Raw genomic sequence first — 22086 nt, 5'->3', positions numbered from 1 at the left:
CAGAATGGAGACAACCAGAATGGCATTTTAGAGCACGATTTAGGGAGCTCATGGGGGTACAGACACACAGAGTGGCCATCATATCTGTGTGATCACAGAATCTTCGGGAAAGAATCCAGACAATGGCACCCGTGCATGACTATCCTTATTCAATACCAAATCACGGCATTTCACAACGTTTCTGTTGAAATCATTCCATGTGTCTATGTCAACTCAACCGTTACGTATTATCCTTTCAAGGAGCTTTTTATAGGATTAGAATGGTTAGGAAGATGCACCATAAGCCTGAATATAAACAGTCACAGGATTTGTAGCGTGGGGTCCTTTGTGCTTGTCTTGAATAAGGAACCATAAAATGACCTTCTTTCTCCCAGAAATCACAAGTCAGGAGGGAAAGACCAAGGGCTCGCACCACAAATGAGCAGTCCCTGGCGTAATCCCTGACAGCGCAGGGCAGCTGGGCCGATTCCATTTGATTCAGTTTGACAGTATCTAAAACGCTCCTGTTCCCAGTAATGAGTGGCTCCAGCCCGAGATCCCTGAAGGAAGTGCTCCTGATGTGTGGGATCGGCAGGCTGCCTGCTGGGAAAACAGGGGTGTCTTCACCTCGCCACGTCCCCACATGCCCGCATCCCTGTCACAGCACAGTCTGAGAGGAATGGCCAACAGGGAACCAGCAGACGTCTATCCTTAGCCTCACGGGGCGCAGAGGGGCAGACAATCAAACCACTGCTCATCGCCTGGGGGGTACACTTCCCATTACAGGCACCACGGAGCGGGCAGGCGTCTGTCCCCAGTAGCAGAGAGAGCTGTTCGGTGCTATTTCTTCCTAAAGACTGCTGCTCTGGTTGCAAGATTCAGGCTGGTGATATGAGACAAATGATCCCCAGCCCCACACTATCCCTCTTCAGCGAAATTCTAGTTCAACTTCCTGCATAAAGATGATGACACTGCAGCCCATAGTGATTACATTCACTCATGAATGGATGGATGGATGGATGAATGAATGGCAGGGAAATCAATTGGGCGAAATCCTCCATAGGGGCCTATGAAGCCCTGATTCCCCCACAAAAGGAATTTTCCTTCCTGTGAGGAGCAAAAGGGACCAGGAGACCCTGACTATATTGCACACTGTTCTTAATTAGGTAACACCACACTCAGGTCTGTGTGACCCTCCCGATTCCACCAATATTTAATGAGCACATATTCCGCACTGCCCTAGGACTTCGGGACAGATTCACTGGTGAACAAAACAGATAAAGACCCCATCCTTGAAAAGCTTCTACAAGAGTGGAACATACAGAGTCTGCACACTACCTGCTTAGAAATCAAGTTGCTTATGTTTATGTTTCTATATTTAAAGAGAGAAATGCATCCCTTTGTAATAAAGTGAGGATTATGGATGTTACCAAGGGCGTATGATTTCTTTCCCAAGGAAAGCATTTAAAGGGGACAGACACCTACCTTCTCCCCACCAACACATACTCATCAACAGGCTTCTGCAGGCCTTGGCTCTAGGTTGAGAACAAACCCCTGTGTTCCTCAGAGAGCAACCCAGCCAGCTCTGGAGCCCATGGCTGTGTTCCAGGAGAGAACCCCACCTTCAGCCCAGAGCTGGGAGCACGGCAGCTTTACATGGTAGTGTTTGAGAAAGAAAGATGCAGTAAAACCACTTAAACAGTTTGTGTCTGTGTGCCCTGCAATTCTTAAGTCTTCACAATCACCAGCCTCTAAGTGGTTCAGGGCCCAAGGAAGTAGTTTCTAGTTCTTAGCCCTGTTCCAAGTTGGGGAAGAGGCTGGGTGAATTTCAACATCTCCACCTCCACCCAATCTTACAAACATTATCTACATCTGTAAGGCACTGAACAGGATGCCTGTGAATACAAAGATGACCTTGCTGTCTGGGGTACCTAACTACCCAGAATACAGGCACACCTATTTTATTGCACTTTGCTTCACAGTGCCTCACAGATGTTGCTTTTTTTTTTTTTTTTTTAACAAATGGAAGGTGTGTGGCCGCCCTGCATCCATCAAGTCTATCGACGCCACTTTCCCAACAGCATTTGCTCACTTCGTGTCTCTGTGTGACATTTTGGTAATTCTCAAATATTTCAAACTTTTCCATTATTATTTTATTTGTTATGCTGATCTGTGATCAATGATCTTTGATGTTACTACAATGACTTGAAAGCTCAGATGACAGTGAGCATTTTTTAGCAATTAAGTAATTTTTAGTGAAGATATGTACATTATTTTAGACATAATGCTATTGCACACTTAATAGACTACAGGATAGTGTAAATATAGCTTTTATACACACTAGGAGACCAAAAACTTTGTGTGACTCACTTTATGGCAATATTTGCTTTATTTCAGTGGTCTAGAACCCAGCCCGCAATATCTCTGAGATATGCCTGTAGTTCCTACTTTCCACTGTTGAAGTTTTACCTGTCAACTGTACCAGGAAGGGGAACAAGATTCATCAAGTCTAAAGTCTACTTCAGGGTACAAGCAGCACGACAGAAAAATCCATTTAAGGGTTGCTATAGCTTTTTACATCCAATTGCCCTTTGTTACCCAAACCTCAGTCAGAAGCACACTGGAGAGGCGGGTGTGAGGGAGGAGGGAACATGGGGGAGGGAGAGGCACACAGGCAAATGAAGTCAGCTTCATTGTTTCAAGAGCTGTTTTACCATTCTTTCCAAAAAGAACAACGGACAAATCAAGCTCTAAGGAGAGGCCCACACCTCAACATCACTACAGTTTTCCTCAAAATTTATTCATACTTGGTAAGTTCTATGTTTCTGGGAATGTATCCATTTATTCTAGGTTGGCCAATTTGTTGGCATATAATTGTTCATAATAGTCCCTTATGATCATCTATATTTCTGTGATATCAGTTGTAACCTCTCCTCTTTCATTTCTGATTTATTTATTTGAGTTCTCTCTCTCTTTTTTTCTGAGTGAGTCTAGCTAAAGAGTTGTCTGTTTTATCTTTCCAAAAAACCAGCTCTTGGTTTCACTGATCTTTTCTATTGTCTTTTTAGTCTCTATTTCATTTATTTCTGCTGATCTTTGTTATTTCCCTCCTTCTACTAACTTTGGGCTTAGTTTATGCTTTTTCTAGTTCCTTGAAGGCATTATGCTAAGTGAAATAAGTCAGACAGAGAAAGACAAATACTGTATGATCTCACTTATATGTGGAATCTTAAAAAAAAACAAAAACAAACACATAAGACACAGACTCATAGATATAGAGAACAGATTGGTGGTTGGCAGAAGCAGGGGGTGGGGAAGGTGAGCAAAATGGGTGAAGGGGGTCAAAACAAATTTCCAGTTATAAGATAAATAAATCCAGAGGATGTAATGTAAATAATTACCAATACTATACTGTATATTTGAAAGTTGCTAGGAGAGTAGATCTTAAACATTTTCATCACAAGAAAAAAAATTGTAACTATGTGTGGTAATGGATGTTAACTAAACTCACTGTAGTGATCATTTTGCAATGTATACATATATCAAATCATTTTGTTGTACACCTAAAAGGAATACAATGTTATATGTTAATTATCTCTCAATTTGAAAAACGTATTCAGAAATAGTTAAATGAGAATTTCAATACCAGTCCTTTTTCCTACCTGTGAGAGGTAGGGGAAAGCACTTTGGAAAATGTTTTAAACTAGAAAAATATCAAGATAGTTTTTTAAAGTTTTTAAAATTGAGATATAATTCATTTAAAGGTACAGATCTTAATGGTACAAGTCGAACAGTTTTGACAAATGCATACACTCGTGTAACTCATAGTTCTACCAGCATACAGAGCATTTCCATCATTCCAGAAAATTTCCTAGTGTTCCTCCCCCGTCAATCTACCTCCAAGCAACCGCTAATCTGATTTCTATCACCTATGATTGGTTTTGCCTCTTTTAGAACTTCATGTAAATGTGTTAAGACATAGTTTTACCTTTTGAATATTGCTGAAAAAAATACAATTTGTTTTCAGAAAACATCCTTTTCTACTTGTGGAATTAGTGGGAGAAAATATTTTTGAGGGAACCACTTCCTGAAGTCATAAATACCTACATTATTTTCTATTTTTATTGGTTTAAATAACCATCCCTGTTGATCTGGGGACATGGAAAGCTAGTCATGCCAACTATAAACAAGTGTTACCTTGCTTCTAAATGCCTGAGCCAATATTTTCCCCCAATTCCTATGTCCTTCATTGTCTAATTACCTCTTCCAGGCAGGGCCAGAACATTCCATACACACAGGAAGTTGATTTTTATCCCCTCCCCTTATTCTTTTGAGAATAAGCCTATTCCACATGAGGGGGGTCCCTCAAAAGAGAAATCTGTAGGGTCATCCAGAGGGAAATGACTTAAGAAAATATATATACGATTTTATTTAGGACCTAAGCAAGCTCTGTCCAATGAGACAGAGCAACATCCACGATTTTCCTGACAGTGGCAAGGGTTTCTGGTAGGGCTCTTACAGACATTCTTCAGCAATGCTTGAAAGTCCTGTCCTTCAATACACCTATGGGCTAGTCTACAGGTCCCCAGATTCCTAATGACTCTAGGCTACCCTTACTACCATTCCAGCTTGAAAATATGAGCAAATAATAAATCAAGCCAGAAAGATAACCTTTCTGATGAATCAAGATCCTGAAGCTTTATCCTGTAACTATTCCCTGGTGAGTGAATTGTCTATGGGGACGCGTTCACCTTAGAACAGCCACACGTAAGGAAACTTTGAAGGGGGTGTTCCTTTAAAAGTTCAGTGTGCAGACGTAGAGAATGGACTTGAGGACACGGGGAGGGGGAAGGGGAAACTGGGATGAAGTGAGAGAGTAACATTAACATATATACACGACCAAATGTAAAACAGATGCTAGTGGGAAGCTGCTGCATAGCACAGGGAGATCAGCTCAGGGCTTTGTGACCACATAGAGGGGTGGGATAGGGAGGGTGGGATGGAGATGCAAGAGGGAGGGGATATGGGGATATATGTATATGTATAGCTGATTCACTTCGTTATACAGCAGAAACTAACACAACATTGCAAAGCAATTATACTCCAATAAAGATGTTAAAAAATAAAAGTTCAGTGTGGGCAGCAGTGTCATTTTTCCCTCCACCCCATCTGATTGCATCTGCCAGCTCCTGCTTCCTGTACTCCACACCTGCGCCCAAAGCTTCACAGGTCATCCCCAACCTCAGAGCAAAGCTGTACTAACGTCCTGCCCTCCTTCCTCGGGACTAGCCCAGCGCCTTACACAATACAGCTGTGCTTGCTGAATGAATCCAAATACTCCTCACCTTCCACATGTCCAGTTGAAATGTCACCTATTCTAGGAAGCATCTTCTTCCCTCTCACTGAGTACCTTTGTTTTCAAATTCCTCTCTCATTTGTCAACGCCATTATTTGCCACTCTAACAGTATCTCGGGTTATTAGTCACCTTCTTAGTTGAGTATATCTTACCCTCCCCGACTATACCAAGCATGTTTCAAAGCAGAGTTCTGTTCAATAAATCTTTGGATCTCTATAAGCACAGTTTCTCTTACCAAGTAAGCACTCAAATATTTGATAATTCCCATAGCTATGCCAATCTATTATAAATACATTTAAACTTGCAAAGATGTTACTTTTATGTGGTTGTTGCCTGTTTTGTATGCCAATGATTCTAATCTAATCATCGTTGCTTCTAAACGTGGCTTCCCCCTCCTTAATATGAACGTTCTACCATCTCTGTGCATTAGGGAATCAGAGATGTACACCCCAAAGTTATTTGGAAAAATAATTGTAGAGCAGCCTGGGCTCTTTAGATTATCAAATTACAATTTAAAAAATCTTACATTAATGTTATCTTTTTTTGAAAAAGGATACAAACCCTTCTAAAGCAAAGGGTGCCTTAATGGGTAAGAATTCAGGTATGGTTTGATCACCTATTAATTAATCAGCTTTTAAAGGAACTTGACTTCCCCGTCAAGTTTTGGGCAAGCACAAAACAAAAAGGCCTCCTTTTGCACATGCGAGTTCTCAGAGTTCTTACACCAAAAATGAAATGAGGATAAATTGCCCATCCACACACACAGAGGTTGTCTGATTGAGTTAAAAGTTCTGAAGAATTTCAAGGGCCTTTTTAACTCCTGCTGAGAGAACCAAATCTCTCTCCATGGCACAAGAAGTAAGATGCCTAAGTTTCTAGGAAATGCAAGTGACCTTTCTTTGCAAACGACAAGGCCAAGTTAAGCTCTAAGTCAGAAAGTGAAGCCTTCAGTATCTAGCCAGCCTGACTGGGGACCACTGGGAAATACCTCAAAAACTAACCACAAAGAACAAATAACAGCCAGAATCTCTGAATACCCCTTGGGCCACCACGAGGAGAGACTGGATGAGACCAAGCTCATCTAGCACAAGAGGAAATGCAGCGCCTTTCCCAGGCTCTAGACAACATAGATAGGAAAACGAAGAGGTTTCAAAGCACTTTAAAACAAAAACCAAACCCCCAAAATAGGCCAGCAAGCCAGTTTCAAAACTTCAGCGGCCCTCAAATGCCACTTCTCCTCGTAACCCCGTCCATGTGCCATCTCTGTTCTTATCATTAGAACTTCGCCTGCATTGATCAATCCTCCCCACGCTGGACAAAAATGTCACAAGTGTGTATTTACAATGATTTCCTTAAAAATGCCTACCGGGGATTTAGCCTGTTAGGTTTCCTTTTGGATTGGCAGCCCAGTCCCATTAAGTGCACAGTGACTTTTTTTTTCTCCCTGCAGACCAGCCAGGAGGCAGAAGTGTGGTGAGCACTTCCTGAGCGACCTTCACTTTGCTCACCCCACTCATCCCTGGACCGCCCCACACTCTCCATTTCTCCTCTAGCCACGCTGCAGAGACCCATCCAAGCTGAGCTGCTAACTTCTGCCAGAAGGGCTGTTCACCCTACCAAGGGTCAGGGCCGTGTGCACCCAAACCTGTTTCCGTCCATTGCTCGTCCTGCTAGCACACCATTTGGTTAAAGAGTACAAAATATGTAGGTTTGAAGAGAAAAAGCTAGTGGTGAGAAGGAATAGGATAATAATTTGAAGGTTTAAAAAAAACGGTGCCAAAACAGGTGTAGAAAAAGACAACTAAAAGAGATTAGGGGTGAGGGAGTGTAGAATTTTAGAAGAATTATTAACCCTGATTGTTTCACTTATGTTGTCCTCAATCCACTTTAAAGAAACCAGTGGGAATAGCAGAGGATGCATCACGGATGCAGAGAGGATAGACCTCAAACCAGCAAACCCATAGTTAAGGGAGATGCCCTGGCTCTATGAGGCTGTGTTGACAAATGGCAGACAAATACACATTTTTATATTTTAAGCTAAGATTACATGTTAAGATATATGTATATCATTTTTTAGGATTCTCTACTTCATTCAACTGTTCTAAAAAACCGGTCCATACATTCAAAACCTTCCTAGGAATTGTCTCTTGGGGTGGGAGGGAGTATGGGCATTTGTGTGTGTATAGCTTTGGAATACTGCAGAATTAATCTATTAATTAATCAATAAAAATATATATACACACCTACACAATACAATACGTTATATTTTTATTGACCAATAGATTGATTCTATAGTATTGCAAAGCTATTACTATGGTCTTATCTCAACCTGCTCCTGTGATTTAAGGGTTTTTGTTTATTTGGGATTTTCGTTTATTTTGTTTTTAGTCTTCTGTGGAATTAGACAATAGCTACTCAATGGCATTTATATAACACCCATTATAAGAGAAAAGGGCAGATTTTATATTATACAGTGACAATGGCCCAGGATCTGCAATATGACAAGTAAATTTCAACAATAGGGAAATTAATTTTTGATGACATAATTTAAAAAATATGGATTAAAAGGTAAACCTTTATGTTTTGTTTTACACAAATAGCATAGGCTACACAGTTAATTTTCCTTTTTCCTGCTTGAAGCAAGCCCAAATGAAGCCTAGCACAGAGCTGGCAGGGATGGAAAGGAGGCGGGGACCGTAGATGGTGGTGAAGCTCTTCTCCCAGGCAAGGAGAATAACAGCCCTGCAATCATTCCTCTCCTTTAGCGACCCTCGTTCGGTTTCCCTGGAGCCAACAGGCAGTTGAGAATGGGCAATATTTCCCAGAAATTTGTTAATAATTTTCCTCACCTTAATTTGTATTTCTTAAAATATTATTACAACATTAAAGGAAAAATCATCTCTATGACAGAACCATTTTCAATTCTGGGTCCCTTTCCATTTTTGATCACATGCACAAAGATAGATTTTAGATGACTGTATCCTACTGTATGCAAATCTGTGGCTGATATATTCATTTATTTTGGAAAAAAACCTTTTCATACTTCCATTTATTCATTTACTTATTCAATAAGCATTTATTAAAGTATATGTTAGGTTTCAGGCACTATTCCAGGTACTATGAATATAAAGATAGATAAAAACCAGATCCCTACTGTTGAAAAGCTCTCAGGTTAGTGGAATGTAACATAATTACAACGCACAGTATTGTAATAAATACAGATTTAAAGGCCTCTTTACCATATTAATGGCTTCACGTCTTCTAGCTGGATCATATGACTTAATTCACACAACTATTCCCTTTCTTGATGACTTTTCATTATCACAAGCATTGCTGCAATTAACATGTTCCACATATTTTTTTCTGTTGACCATTTCCATGGATAAATTCCTAGGAGTAAGATTACTGAGTCAAAGGGTATTAATTCAGATTTTTATAGCTATTGATGTGCTTGTTAAGTAGCTTCATACAAGGATCATAAAGATATACAAAGTCACCAGTTCTTCTAAGCATTGCCAAGTCTTACCACTAAATCTGTTTTAGGATTTTCAAAAGGAGGTACCCATTATTGTCTTAATTTGATTAATTAATAGCAGGGCAGAACATTTTCTCATGGTTAAGATTTTTATTTCCCCTTGTGGGATGTGTGTTTATAGCAGATCTATCTATACTTTATCATTATTATAGTAGCTTTCTAAAATATTTTCATATGTTACATATATAATAACTTTTCATCTTAATTTATTGCAAATTTTTTTCCTGTTTGTTGTCCTCTTTGTTTAGCTAAACTTTCTTCAAATCATACCAAAATTTTAACTCTCTTTTATTTTTAGTCACAACTGTTTATTTTTTCCTCTGGAATTTCTTCCATGGTGTCAGTCTCATGAACTGTGCCCTTCCACCATTGGCACAAATGTTCTACTCTGTTGTGCATTCATTTTTAACTCATTCAGCTTTCAACAAATGTCTCCTATGTGCCCTGCTTGGCACCAGGAATAAAAAAATGGTGAATGAATGACATACTAATACAAATTATCCAAAGCTGGGAAATAGGCAAAAGGGGCCACTGCATATCCTCCCAGTATCACGCTGGGAGCCCCATTAACTGATCCTCTAGGGACAGGTATCTGCTTGACACACTATTTACTATTTATGAGACAGTTTACAACTCTGTTAGTGTAGATGTTAACCAGTAGAAAACCAAAAGCAAAACAAATGAGTCTTGTCAGATAACCATGAAAATAAACTTTGACCAGCAGAGATGCAAGAGATTCATCCCCTAGAAAAGATAACCTCAGAGGTTACAGTTTCACTGCCCTGCAGGACGCTGTGTAGTTGTGCATCTAACTTAGCAATCTTAATCAAGTTTTTTTCTCTTTCAGTCATTATGAATACTTCGCTCTTTCGCCGTTCTCTTTGAGCCAGCCTTACCAAGAATCTTGCAGGTGCCCTCATTAGTGAGTTACGTAAAGCTTTGATGCATGCTCACTTCATGTTTATATGAGAGTCAAGAAACCTGGCTGCCAGCATCAGCCCTGCCACTTCTACCCACATCATAGTTCATTTAACCCTTAACCTCCTCCTTGACTTCTGGCTTCCCTTTTTTGCGGGGCGGGGGGGGGGAATCGTGGGTTTCTGTAAGGTTGAATGGTATTCAGGAAACCAAAGCAATTGGAAAACTGTACTTCTATATACAGATACATGTGTCGAATCAGAATGAATGATCAGATGCTAAGTTCGAAGCCCAGGATCCCCCAGGCCTGAGGGAGTGGAGCCTGAAAAGCCCGTGCCAGTGTCTGGTGGGACACTTCACCAGCAGGGCTGGCTCTGAGCAGCCAGGACCACACAGGAACAAGGTTATGTAGTGCAGTGGAAAGAACAAGGGCCTCTAGCCAGGTGGACCTGGCTTCAACCCTCAGCCCTGCCTCTTCTAGGGTCTCTTGAGCCTCTTTCTTTTTCTACAAAATAAAGTGGTTACGATGAGTCAATGGGCCCATGCGTAAAGAACCTCGTCACTCCTGTCACATACTAGGTCTTCAATAAATGCCACTTCTTTTTCCTTCCCTGCTGGGTGGCAGGCCTCTCTGGAGGAATTTCCTCTGGAAGAGACTCAACCAGGTGATGTCCAAGGTCTCTTGAGTTCTAACGCCCCCCACAGCAAGGCCAACCAGCCAGGGGTGGGTTCTGACAGCCCATGTGAGCCCACCGCGCCCACCCGCCTGGCACACGTACCTCTCCTACCACCTCTATGATGTCACCAACTTTCAGCTCAAGCTCATCATCGTTCTGGGGCAGGTAGCTGAACGCCACCTGGCACCGGCGCCTCCGTCGCTCGCCTGCATGGGAAAAGCAAAATATTCAGACACAGCTCTTGTCTCAAAATTAGATTTTAAAGAGAGGCGTCCTAGGCATGCAGGCAAATTAAGCTGACTTGTTTCACATATGCTCTCTGGGACATGGCTAGAGGCATGGCAGCTCTGGTCTCTGAGAGAGGCAGGAGAAAGCAGAGCAATGCTTCTTGGTCTTTTAAAAGCTGCTGGGTCCGAAAGGCATGGATATGAGAAACCGATCCGTTGTGCAGAAGGCAAAACCCCACCCCTGAAGCGCTGGGGCACAGTGTTGCCTTAAACGGTTTTCCGTGGATAGGGCTTTGTATTTGCTGCTGGTGACTTTTAATGAAAGCTGATGTGATATGGTAGAGGAAAAAGAATGGTCTGCTTCTAATGCTAGCAGGGCAGAGGAAATTTTTCCCAAACGTGCAAAGGAAAAGATAAAGTATCCTGGCCTTCTTCTTACTAATCATCACCCTTTTAACATGCTGGAACTCAGGCTGATAAGCAAGGGCTGATTTACATTTCAGCCTCCTCTTGGTACCATTTCAAATGTCCCACAGGAGTTCAGCAAATCCACTTTTGTCCTCTTCCCTCTGTCCCAGGGGATCCATTAACAGGATCGCTGGCTGCTTACACAGAACCAACCCAGGCACATCAAGATAAAAACCAGGGCCACACTTCACTTGACTGAAGGACCCTCAAGGTCACAGCATCTCACTCACCCAGTGTGGCCCAACAGGGAGGTCCTGGCTTAGAGCAGTTCAAGTACAGATGCAACTGTCCACGCCACAGACATGCACTATGGGGGGAAAGAACACGCATATGGTGTGCGTGTGACGGGGCTCGGGGAGCGGCGGGGCAGAGACAGACAGACGGCAGTGGAGGCCAAAGCTGGGAAGAGGTGGATAAGACAGAGGAACCGAGACGAGCGGTGCTCAGAAGTCTGTCCTTCAAGGCTGACCACTTCACCTCATCCCTTCCTGCCACCGCATGGCCTTGAAAACCAAAGGGATCAACGACTTCAAGGAAACACATTTAGAAATGCTTACATTATTTTTGGATACTGCCTACAGGGATTCTTTTCCTTTTCTAACCTTTCCCTGAGAAAGCAAGTCCCCGCAGGAGTGATCACAGGCCACACTGAGACCCCCATGCAGGGTGACATCATACAAAGGGGCAGGCCTTTGCTACATCTGACGTGCTCACTGATCAATATTTATCAAAAGCCAGTGGCCTAGTTCTCTCTGTTCCATCTTTTTTCTGCCTGAACCTCACTAAGAAAGAACAGAGTTGAACAGAGGGAAGAGGGCAGAAGTTCAGAATCAATATCTCGTCTAATCACATCTTTGGTGACAACGTGAATACGCTCTACCTCTTTGTGCGAAATCACGAGCTGGCTGGTCTCGATGAGAACAAATGCAGAGCTCTCAGGCCAGTTCCCAGGCGCTAACTGCAGCGGGCAGAGTAGGGCAGCCCAGGGCTCTTCCAGGGACAGAGGGCTCACCCCAAATAGCTCTTCCCAGGCGGGAAGTCAGGAAGAACGGTCTCCAGGGTAAAGAATTCCACCGCTATTCCCTGGCTTCCAACACAAAGGAAGGGAAATCAAGCCCTCTATCATAAAGGATACAGATTGCTCATTCTAGCCAAGAAAGCCTCGATGACGAGGTGATCTCCGCACCTGTCTCCTACCCCCTGTGACTCCCCTGCCCTCATACACACCTCTTAAGATGAAGCTGTATAAATCTTTAAGAGCTTTACTTGTTATATGTTACGTTCAAAACAAACTCTGCAGATACAATCTGAACACGAAACAAGTAAACATGACAAATGTCTGAAACTCGACACTCATAACCACAGAGGTCACCAAAGTCCTGACCAAAGTGACTTAAAAATAACATCTAAAGATCTACTGTTAGCTGAAGTCATAAAACTTAGTTAAATGTAAGTTCGTATCTTCACAGAACCCTCTGTAAAAAGTAGTATCTAACCCAACAGTACACAAAGGGTGAAGGAGAGGTGATATATCCTTCGAGAAAAGACTAACCCAGCAGAGTCAGGACCTAGAACAGAATAATATTTCTCTCGAACCAAATCTTTCCATCAGAATTCTATAACGCCCTGTCTGGAATCAGAAAGAACAGCACACTTACTAATCTCTCTCTGCCAGGCTAGTCAGTATCTCCCCTTTTATTTTATTATTATTATTATTTTTTTGCGGTACGCGGGCCTCTCACTGTTGTGGCCTCTCCCGTTGTGGAGCACAGGCTCCCGACGCGCAGGCTCAGCGGCCATGGCTCACGGGCCCAGCCACTCCGCGGCATGTGGGATCTTCCTGGACCAGGGCACAAACAAGTCAGTATTTCTTAACTACCTCTAAGGTTATTCAGCTGGTGGCACAAAGACCTATAAAGCACACTGTCAACGTACAAGACCAAGAAAAGTGAGCCCGACAGGGAGGTATCCAGAGGTCACTGGTGGAAAAGGTCACCTGACATGACCCCAAGCTGAAACAATTATTCCCTCCGACACTGGGATAGTTTGTGATCTTTTCTAAAGCACACCTGATACCCATCACCCTAACTTATCTTGCCAACCACATGAGTTAAAAAGAAAAGAGCCAGAATGAGCAAACATTTTACAAATGAGGCAAGTAGGGCTCAGTGACTTACCCGAGGTCACCAAGCTAGTAAGTGGCAGTATGTCCTTGGCCTGAGTTCAGAGCTCTCACTCCAATGCTGGATGAACTAATTTAGTTCACACCTCATCCCAAGTTCTCTGCAATCTGTACTTAGCTGCTTCCCACAACACTGCATAACACAGCCTTAGGGCTTCTCCACGGCTTTCACATTACAGATAACTTCCAAACTCCTGCACTGCTGCTTTCCAGTCCTCGACTTCTGCAAATTACTGTTTCAATCTTGTTTGCCAGTTCCACCCAATGTAAGACCCAGTTCGGGGGGGATATTTGATGTTAGGAGACACTGCATTTCAGTGGCTTCTGTCCATCTTAAATTTAAGGGAATTTAAGGATGTCATTTGCCATTTTTTCCTTTCTTGGTATTTCACTGATGTTTACTAGTTGGTCTTGACCTTCCTTGAAGAGGTATGTAGACAACAATGTCATCTCCTTTCAGTAGCTGGTATAAACTGCAGGAAAAAAATGCATGACTTGCCCAAGGCTGTGGTTCAGAATCCTTTCGTTTAAGCTACCACCCTCACGCCCAGAGCCCCGTCCACATGAACTCAAGTTTTAATACATTTCATCGGGCTTTTTTCTTTTTGCCACTGTGTGTGTTTTTTAGGCAGGACCACTTAACTCCTTACACATAACTGAAAGAAGTGACGGACACGAATTTTATGGACATACAAGCAAATGTATATGGGCACATGCACATGGCTTACCAAAAAAAAGTATGACTGAGGCAGACTTCATAAGGCATACTTGACACATCTCTCTACTGCCATATTGTATGACGGCCACAAAATACATATGCATGAACATGCATTCATAAAGAGGAACACAGGCAAACACAGGTGACAAGGCAGGCACCCTCAACTCCCTCATTAGATCTCATAACCACCTTCCATTCATGACCAGCTTTGTTTAATAAAATAGTAACAGCTAACATTTACTGAGCACCTACTGTGTGCCAGAGACTACTAAGGACTTTATATGTATTAGTGCATTTAATTCTCACATTGAACGTCGAGGGTAGATCTTGGACCCTCCCTTTTACAGACAAGGAGACGGAGGAGGCACAAAGAGACTGAGTATTTTACCAGAGGTCTTACAGCTAGAAAGTGCTAGAAGGGTCAGGGATTTCAAGTCAGGAGATGCAACTCCAGAGACTGCCTCCCCTGTCTGACTGTTCTTAAGAAGAATCCTCGGCTATGAGTCTTGAGACTACAGAAGGGACTAGCTGGGCTAACATGGGACATGGTTAAGTTGTGAAACCAGGAAGTGACAAACCACAAATCAGGAGCGTTTCCTTACAGCTGCTGGCAACTGGGGCCCATATTTTAATGAAATAAAGCTGGCTGGATGGGGAGGAAATGTCGTATATTCACATTCTCTAAAAATGAAATAGCAGAAACTGCAAAGGATGCCATGACCCAGCCTCAGAAACAGCACACACATCTATATTTTAGAGCCTTCCGGGTCTTACAACATGTGAAAACTTTACTAGGTCAATTCATTCAATGACCACAAAAATATAACAATAGTGCAGTGCTTGAGAAAAACCTTTGGGTACACTGAAAAGTTTCAACACTCATACAGACTATTTTTTTTTTCATCCCACATCCTCCTTGACAGAACAAGAGTATAACTAAGAGGGTTGATATTTCCAAGAAACTCACTAAATTAATCAAATGGAGCCTCACCACATGCCTAGGAAACACAGCAGTATCCTGATGTCATTTTACAAAAGAGAAAACATTTATAAAATCAAAGAGGAACATCAGAAGAAGCCCCTAATTCTCAGGGTTACTTCTGGCATTTTCTCCAGACATGGCCTGGGGTCCACCTGGGTCAGAATGCTGACCTGCAAGGCAGACCTACGGAACTGCACTCTCTGAGGTTGAGGCCAGGGGCCTGCATTTAAACCTGACTCTGCAAGTGACACTGCCCACAAAAATCTAAACCTCAACAATGAATCAGAGCCACTAATTACAGGTGAGAACAGGAAAATACCTTGTTGGGAACAAGTGGTCTCCCTTTGGAGGACACTAACCAGTGGTTCTCAATCTTGGCGGTACCCTGAAAGCACCTGGGGAGCTTTCATAAAACTCCCCATAATGTCCGAACAGCAGCCCCTAAGGAACAAGGTCTCCATAGAAAAATGGCTTCTTCCAGGGCTGGGGCAAAGAAAATACAAAGTGAGACTGGAATATGTGGTTATGACAAAATTAACGACGCACTCTAAGGCTTGAGGGGTAATTTGTAAAGGACAAAAGGCTCAGCTTGGTAGGGCTTCCACTGGCCAAATCTGGGACAACAACAGCATGTACTAAAGGATTTATTCATTTCAAAAAAAATTCATGAGCCCATAATGATACATTCACTAGGTAGCTAGGTTGAGAGCTAGCTAGATGGATGGATAAGATTACATAGGTTTATGGGCCAAGACGGGAAAGCTCTTCTTTACAAAAGAATGTCAACTAATGCATGTAGAAATGATAGAAACACATAATCACCATTTTATAACCATCATGGCAACAACTGTTTCTGGCAAGAATCAATGGTTGCTAAAACCACTGGGTGAAATCCTGTTGGGGATTAGGATATTTAGAGAGTCTCAAAGTATCTCCCCACAGATTATTCATTGATTACAAAAGGAAATGGTCCCCTGAGTATGGAGAAACCTGGCAGACACAGCCTCAAAGTTCATGTCATCAATGATGGGACAAATTAATATCGGGTGCCTCCTTATGTGATGCACTGAGAAGGGCTTAACATCACCTACAGAACGCTCCCGCCCAAAATGTTTAACTGAAATCTGACCGTGAAGAAACATGCAAATTCAGATCATGCAAATCCAAAATGAGGGACAGTTGAGAAAAACTGACCTGGTTTAAAAAAAATCTTTTTAAAATCAATATCGCATAAGATTTTTTAAAGGTTAGGCGACTGTTCTAGATCTTAAACCAGTAAAGAGATTTAACAACTAAATATAATGCAATCCTTAACTGGATTCAGGGTTTCTTGTAAAGGTTATAAAGGACATTATTGGAAGAAATGGGGGAATTTGGATATGGACTAATACTAGATAATAGCATTATATTAATGTTACATTTCCTGAGTATGTTAATTCTATTGCAAAAAAAATTCTATTGCGGTTACATAGGAGAATGTCCTTGTTCTGAAGTATTTAGGGATGAAGTGTCTTGATATCGTTAATGTACTTTCAAGTTGTTTAAGGAAAAAACAAAAGGAATGTGTGTGTGTGTGTGTGTGTGTGTACACATACATACGACACATATGTATACACATATACATACAGCGAGAGAAAGAGAGAGAGAGAAAGCAAATGTGGCAAAATGTTAACAATGGGTGAATCTAGATGGGTGTCCATTGTACTATTGTTACAACTTTCCTGTACATTTGAAATTTTTCTAAATAAAATATTTAGGGGGAAAAGGAAAAAAAACAGATGCCTGGGCCACACCCTAGATTCTCTGAAGTCACCGATCTGGGGTGCAGCCTGGGCATCTGAATTTTAGGAACTCCCCAGGTGATTCTAGCATAGAGCCAGGGTTGAGAGACATCTAGACAGGTCAGTTGCCAAAAAATAAATGGGACTCTTCCAGACCATGCTATACAGGCCCTATATTTGGCTTCTCCCCAAAGGGGGGAAAAAATCATACTTATTTGTCCAGGTTATCCTAATACATAACCCAGGTGAATGTTGCTGTGCTGGGATTTTTATTTCACAGGCCTTTGGGACAGTTGTACTAAGCAGGCTCTAGCTCTGGAAATGTGTTCCTGGGGCCGGGGGATGGAAAAGATGGTAGTCTCTGCTATCATTAAGTAGCAAACACTGCCAGGGGTGCAGCAACCCCCCAAGTTACTGAGCAGCATTCCGGATTCTTGAAGAAGCTGTTTTTTGAGTCGGAAACATCAATTTATGCAAGGGGCCAGGTTTCCTATTTCAGGATGGAAAAACAATACAAAGCGAACTAAATAAAAGTGGAGAATCACCCATTTTACTCAGGATATCCAGTACATTCTGGGTGCACGGGAAGAGAAAGCTGAATCACTGACTTTGTGGACCCAGCATCATACCTTTTCCTGGAAAAATTCCCTTGCATCACCCTGTTTCCAATGTAATGTAACTCAGACGAAGAGGAGGCCACTTCAGAGGTTGATGGCATGCCAGGAAAAAAGGAACTCATGGTCTTTCCTTACAGACCTCTCTTGGCTGTGGCTGGACTGTTGCAGTGGAAATGTACAGTATTTAATTAACCAGCACTGTCTGGTCCCTGGAGACGCGCCTGCTCGATTCTCCAAGGGATGTGTATCATCAACATCTTTGCATGGCAGAAAACAGTAAATCCATTTGCCTTCTCCTTCAAAGGCAAAGTTCATCTGAAAAGAGGTTACAGCTATGCCAGTGCTCATTTGCTCCCAAGTCCCACCAGAATACAGGAGGAAAATGTAGACCCAAGAGGGAACCATTTAGTAGGGCCTCTGAGTCACAGGGGACAGGGAGGGAGGTGGGTGAAGTCAAAAGTCACATAAGGAAAATCAACTGAATCTTGGAGATGAAGGAAATGAACATTGACTAGGTGTCTGCTATGTGCCAAGAACCGTGCTAGGCATGTCGTGTGCGTCCCCTCGAGTCCTCACACCAGCACTGTGAGGTTAGGGGTGCTGGCCCCATCTTGATGGATGGGCCCAGAAAGCCTGGATAACTTGTACGAGGCCCATGAGTAAAATAAGTTGTGGTCTGCAGCCCTCTTCTTCCACCAACCCAAGATAATACCAGGAAGACAGAGCGGGAGTGTGTTTCCGGGGGACTTCGGATACCAAGCGAAGGATGAGGACTTAATTTTATGAGATCCTGCCCAGAGGAGGTTTCTGGGCAGAGAAGTGACAGGAAGATGTGAGGAGGACAGTGACCTAGGGAGAAGTGGCTGATGCGAAGGGGTATGCAGAACAGCTCGGGGGCGGGAGCCTAGAAGCAGGCAGAGGGCCCAACAGAGGACAGTGAAAGAGAAAGCCTGAAAAACATGGTGGGAGGAATGAGATACGCAGGGAAGGAAAGGCAGATACACAGTATCATCATCAGGTGATACTGGGGGCCAATGACCCTTCCTTACTTGTCTTTGATCCCAGTACCTAGCTCAGTGTCTGTTAGAGCAGACATGTGATCCATTCTTGCTAAATGGATGGATGAATGAACTAATGAGCACCTAGTCCACATTCTGTGGACTGTGAATCCCTGATTTTGTGAACACAAATTCCCAAAGGAGCACTGAAGAAGGACCAGAAGGGTGGAGGAAAAGAGTTAAAGCCTCAACTCGATGTTAAGCAGGGTGCCCATTAAAGGCCAATGCCAAAATGGTTAAGATGCTGTATTTTATGTTATGTGCATTTCACCAACTAAAAAAAAAGACAATGCCACCCTGACCTATTGCGGGGATGGGAAGATGGTGGCCCCTGTAGTCTTGCCATTGTGCTGAAGGTGTCTCGTTCTCCACTAACACTGTAGCCCGATGCATCGGTGATACTAAACAGTGCCTGAGATACTCCTAACTGCTCTCTTCTTCCAAATTTATGGTCCACTGTCAATTTTACGTAACAGTAGAGCAGGGCTAGATCCCAACAAGAAATGATGTATATTTGATTTTAAATTTAGTCCTCTTTAAGACAGAAAATACTTGTTTCAAGTAGGAAGAAATATATGTGTAAGCACGTTCAGGGCAGCATTTCTTCTAATAGCAAATGCATACACACACAGAGACCCACACAGGAAACATCCTGAAGGTCCACTGCGAAGGAATGGCTCCATGAATCATGGTTTATCCAGGCCATGGGCAACTCAGCAGCCAATTAAACCGGGCAAGCAGCTCTGTGTGTACTGATGTGTAAAAGGTGCCCATCGTACATTAAGTTAAAAGACCAAATCACATAATATGTATATGATCCCCACATTGCAAACGCATGCACGCTTGCGTGTGCGCGCGCGCACACACACACACACACACACACACACACACACACACCACCTCCCTCCCTCCTTAGCTCCCACCAGGGACTCTTTTATTTACTCCTATTATCCAGAACCTATCAAGAGTATGCATTCAACAAATGCTTATTAATGAATAAATGGATTCATTCAACATTCAAGTGATATGTTAGGACCTAATACAATTAAATGAATGAGAGAAGGAGAGTGTGTGTGCACGAACACACTTGTGTAGGCACAGAAGATGGTATGGAAGGGCACGCACACACATACACTCTCTGCCGTTGGGGCCCCTTCTCTGGGTTCCTCTAACAACCATTGCTTTTCTCTAGCACCGCCTGCATCCCACTGTATTTGAAATATCTCTGAGTGTCAGTGTATGTTTTTCTCCACTCCTTCAGCTCTGACACCTCTCAGCGCTTTCATGCACACCTTTTTCAACAAATGCAACACATGTGCCTCACGAGGGTTCTGAGGATGCTGTCTCATCACGAATGCCCACTCGCCATCAATCTGTGAGCCCAGGTGCCAGGTATCTAGAAACTGAGGGAGGGACGCAAACCCCTGATCTTCCCTCAGTCCTAGAAACTTCAGAGTCTAATGCCTTGTTTAAAGAAGCCACTGAAAGCAGTCTTAAAACCAGCCAATTAACACACGACCAAAAAAAAAAAAATCAAGTTTCTATTGCAAGCGAAATACAGAAAGAGGCCATCCATTTAACAAGCCGAGTTTCTGCTAAGAGGAGCTACACATGGATATTTTCAATGTTAACGTTGTCACCTGATATTTCCATAGAAGCCACATAATATAATATGGGCGCCAGGGGCACAAAGAACTCCTTCAAACACAATGGCCTCCACCTCAAACTGACTCATAAAACTGGTGTGAATTAGCTGTCTGAAAGGAAACACGAACTCTGATTTTCCGGCTCATGGACACGTGGTTCATAACGATAGCATTAAGGCACATAAAGAGAATCCTGGGCCTCACAACACCGAAAAGACAGATAACCCAGTGGCCCCAGCACTGCGACCACACCGTGCAGCCCACTTGAGCTCTCAACCTCAGTTTTTCTCATGTATAAGATTAGAATGATGAGGGCAGACCTACTTTACAGAAGGGCTTGCTGCCACCTGACTCCTGCCCTTTTTTCCACTTGTCTTTACATGAACGAATATGCTAAAAGGCAGCCTTGTTCATTATTTATACCAGTTCAACCAATTTTCTTTTTGCCAACCTTCCCTTCCCAGTAGCGTGAGGTAAAGGAATCACACTGGAAAACAAACTCAGTGGCACCTCTAAACATCCTCCTGGTTTTCCCCTCTCCTTAGGCTGGTCCCAGGGTTTGGTTTGCTCTTTCAGCACAGTCCTTAATCCAAATGACCAGGCCCACAGCAGACCACACTGGGGGACACTTCTCCAAAGCATCCCTGGCTCGATTCCCCCAGCCCAGGCCGCCATCTCTCTGGGGGAGGGAGTCTGCATGTTCAGAGGAGAAAATCTGATACAAAAGCACACTGCTTTTCTCTGCTTTAGCAAGGCTGATTTGGGCAAAATGCCCAAAAGAATTCAACATTATTTATAGAGTTTTGTTTGATCTCCTTTTAAATGCTCCATGCAGAGTCATTCAAGTGAAATAAGAATACAGAATTTCAAAGGGAAAACTGAAGGAAAATTCTAAATATAAGTGATTTGTTGAGCATAAACAAGATTTCTCCTTTCTGTCCAACACACTCCTTCTACCATCTCTATTTTTAAAGGCCTTCTCAAACTTTGTTGCTGACAAATGGACCTATGAGATCCCTAACTTTTACAGTGAAGCGGGAGGCAGAGGGAACAAGATGAGGGGAGAGTGAGTGATGGGTAGCACTCACGTGCACGTGCACATTAAGAACAGAAACAAAGGTCTAGGAAATCCCAGAAACCCTCATCTGGGGTCCACCTCTCTTGCCTAGAGAATTCTCAGGGGAAAATACCCACCATAAACAAATCTGGAGTATCCCAGTTCTCAAAATCAGTACCAAAAAATGGCCCTGGGAGATTTAGAGAATGACAGAAAATTCCACATATCTTTCTCTTTCGGAAGTAGGGGAAAGATCTTTATTGCAGGTAATCAAAATGTTTGCTAAATTCTGACTCATTTTTTTTTTAACATCTTTATTGGGGTATGACTCATTTTTAATATAGTTTCCTTTCTCATCCCTATCAGAATAAAGAGGGGGGAAGTGTAAGTTTTTATAAATTTTCTTGATGCAAATGGGGGTTTGCATCCCAATTCCTTCTTCTGTATCTAAAAGCAGAGATTCTTAACTGAGGTTTGTGGATAGATTTCAGTGGGTCTCAACACAGATGGGAAGAAAATTACATCTTTATTGTCACTACCCTCTATGCGAAACCTGGTCTTTCTTTCCACTCTGCATATAGACAACAAGCCACACTGGGATTAGCAGCACCTGTGGATTTTATTTATTCCCTATTATGTGGAGAGATATTTTCAGTTCACATCATGGTCATTGCAGCTACCTTGAAATATCATTTACCCTCATCCCGACTTCAAAATTATGATCGCTTCTAGACTCACTGCTGGATCTTGCTATTTAATGCATGAGTAAAGGAATATGTATTGCTTAAGTTTTTGCAATATTTTTTTTTTTTTTTTTTTTCGGTATGCAGGCATCTTCCTGTTGTGGCCTCTCCCGTTGTGGAGCACAGGCTCTGGACGCGCAG

The 22086-nt window shown here is 42.7% G+C and overlaps 1 protein-coding gene across 4 annotated transcripts in view; it reads right to left on the bottom strand.

Annotated features, from left to right (window-relative positions):
- The window catches only part of SH3KBP1 (SH3 domain containing kinase binding protein 1), a 346493-nt gene that overhangs the window by 155665 nt on the left and 168742 nt on the right, over nucleotides 1–22086 (bottom strand). For all 4 annotated transcript variants that reach the window (XM_027096156.1, XM_027096157.1, XM_027096159.1 and 1 more), the window contains one exon: nucleotides 10569–10672. In XM_027096156.1, the coding sequence (XP_026951957.1) occupies nucleotides 10569–10672 (104 nt within the window). The remainder of the gene's footprint in view (nucleotides 1–10568; nucleotides 10673–22086) is intronic.

The sequence above is a fragment of the Aethalodelphis obliquidens genome, unplaced genomic scaffold, assembly GCF_003676395.1.
Source record: "Aethalodelphis obliquidens isolate GAN/ISIS:26980383/991018 unplaced genomic scaffold, ASM367639v1 scaffold99, whole genome shotgun sequence".
NCBI classification, from domain to species: Eukaryota; Metazoa; Chordata; class Mammalia; order Artiodactyla; family Delphinidae; genus Aethalodelphis; species Aethalodelphis obliquidens.
This window is presented reverse-complemented; position numbering and strand designations above follow the sequence as displayed.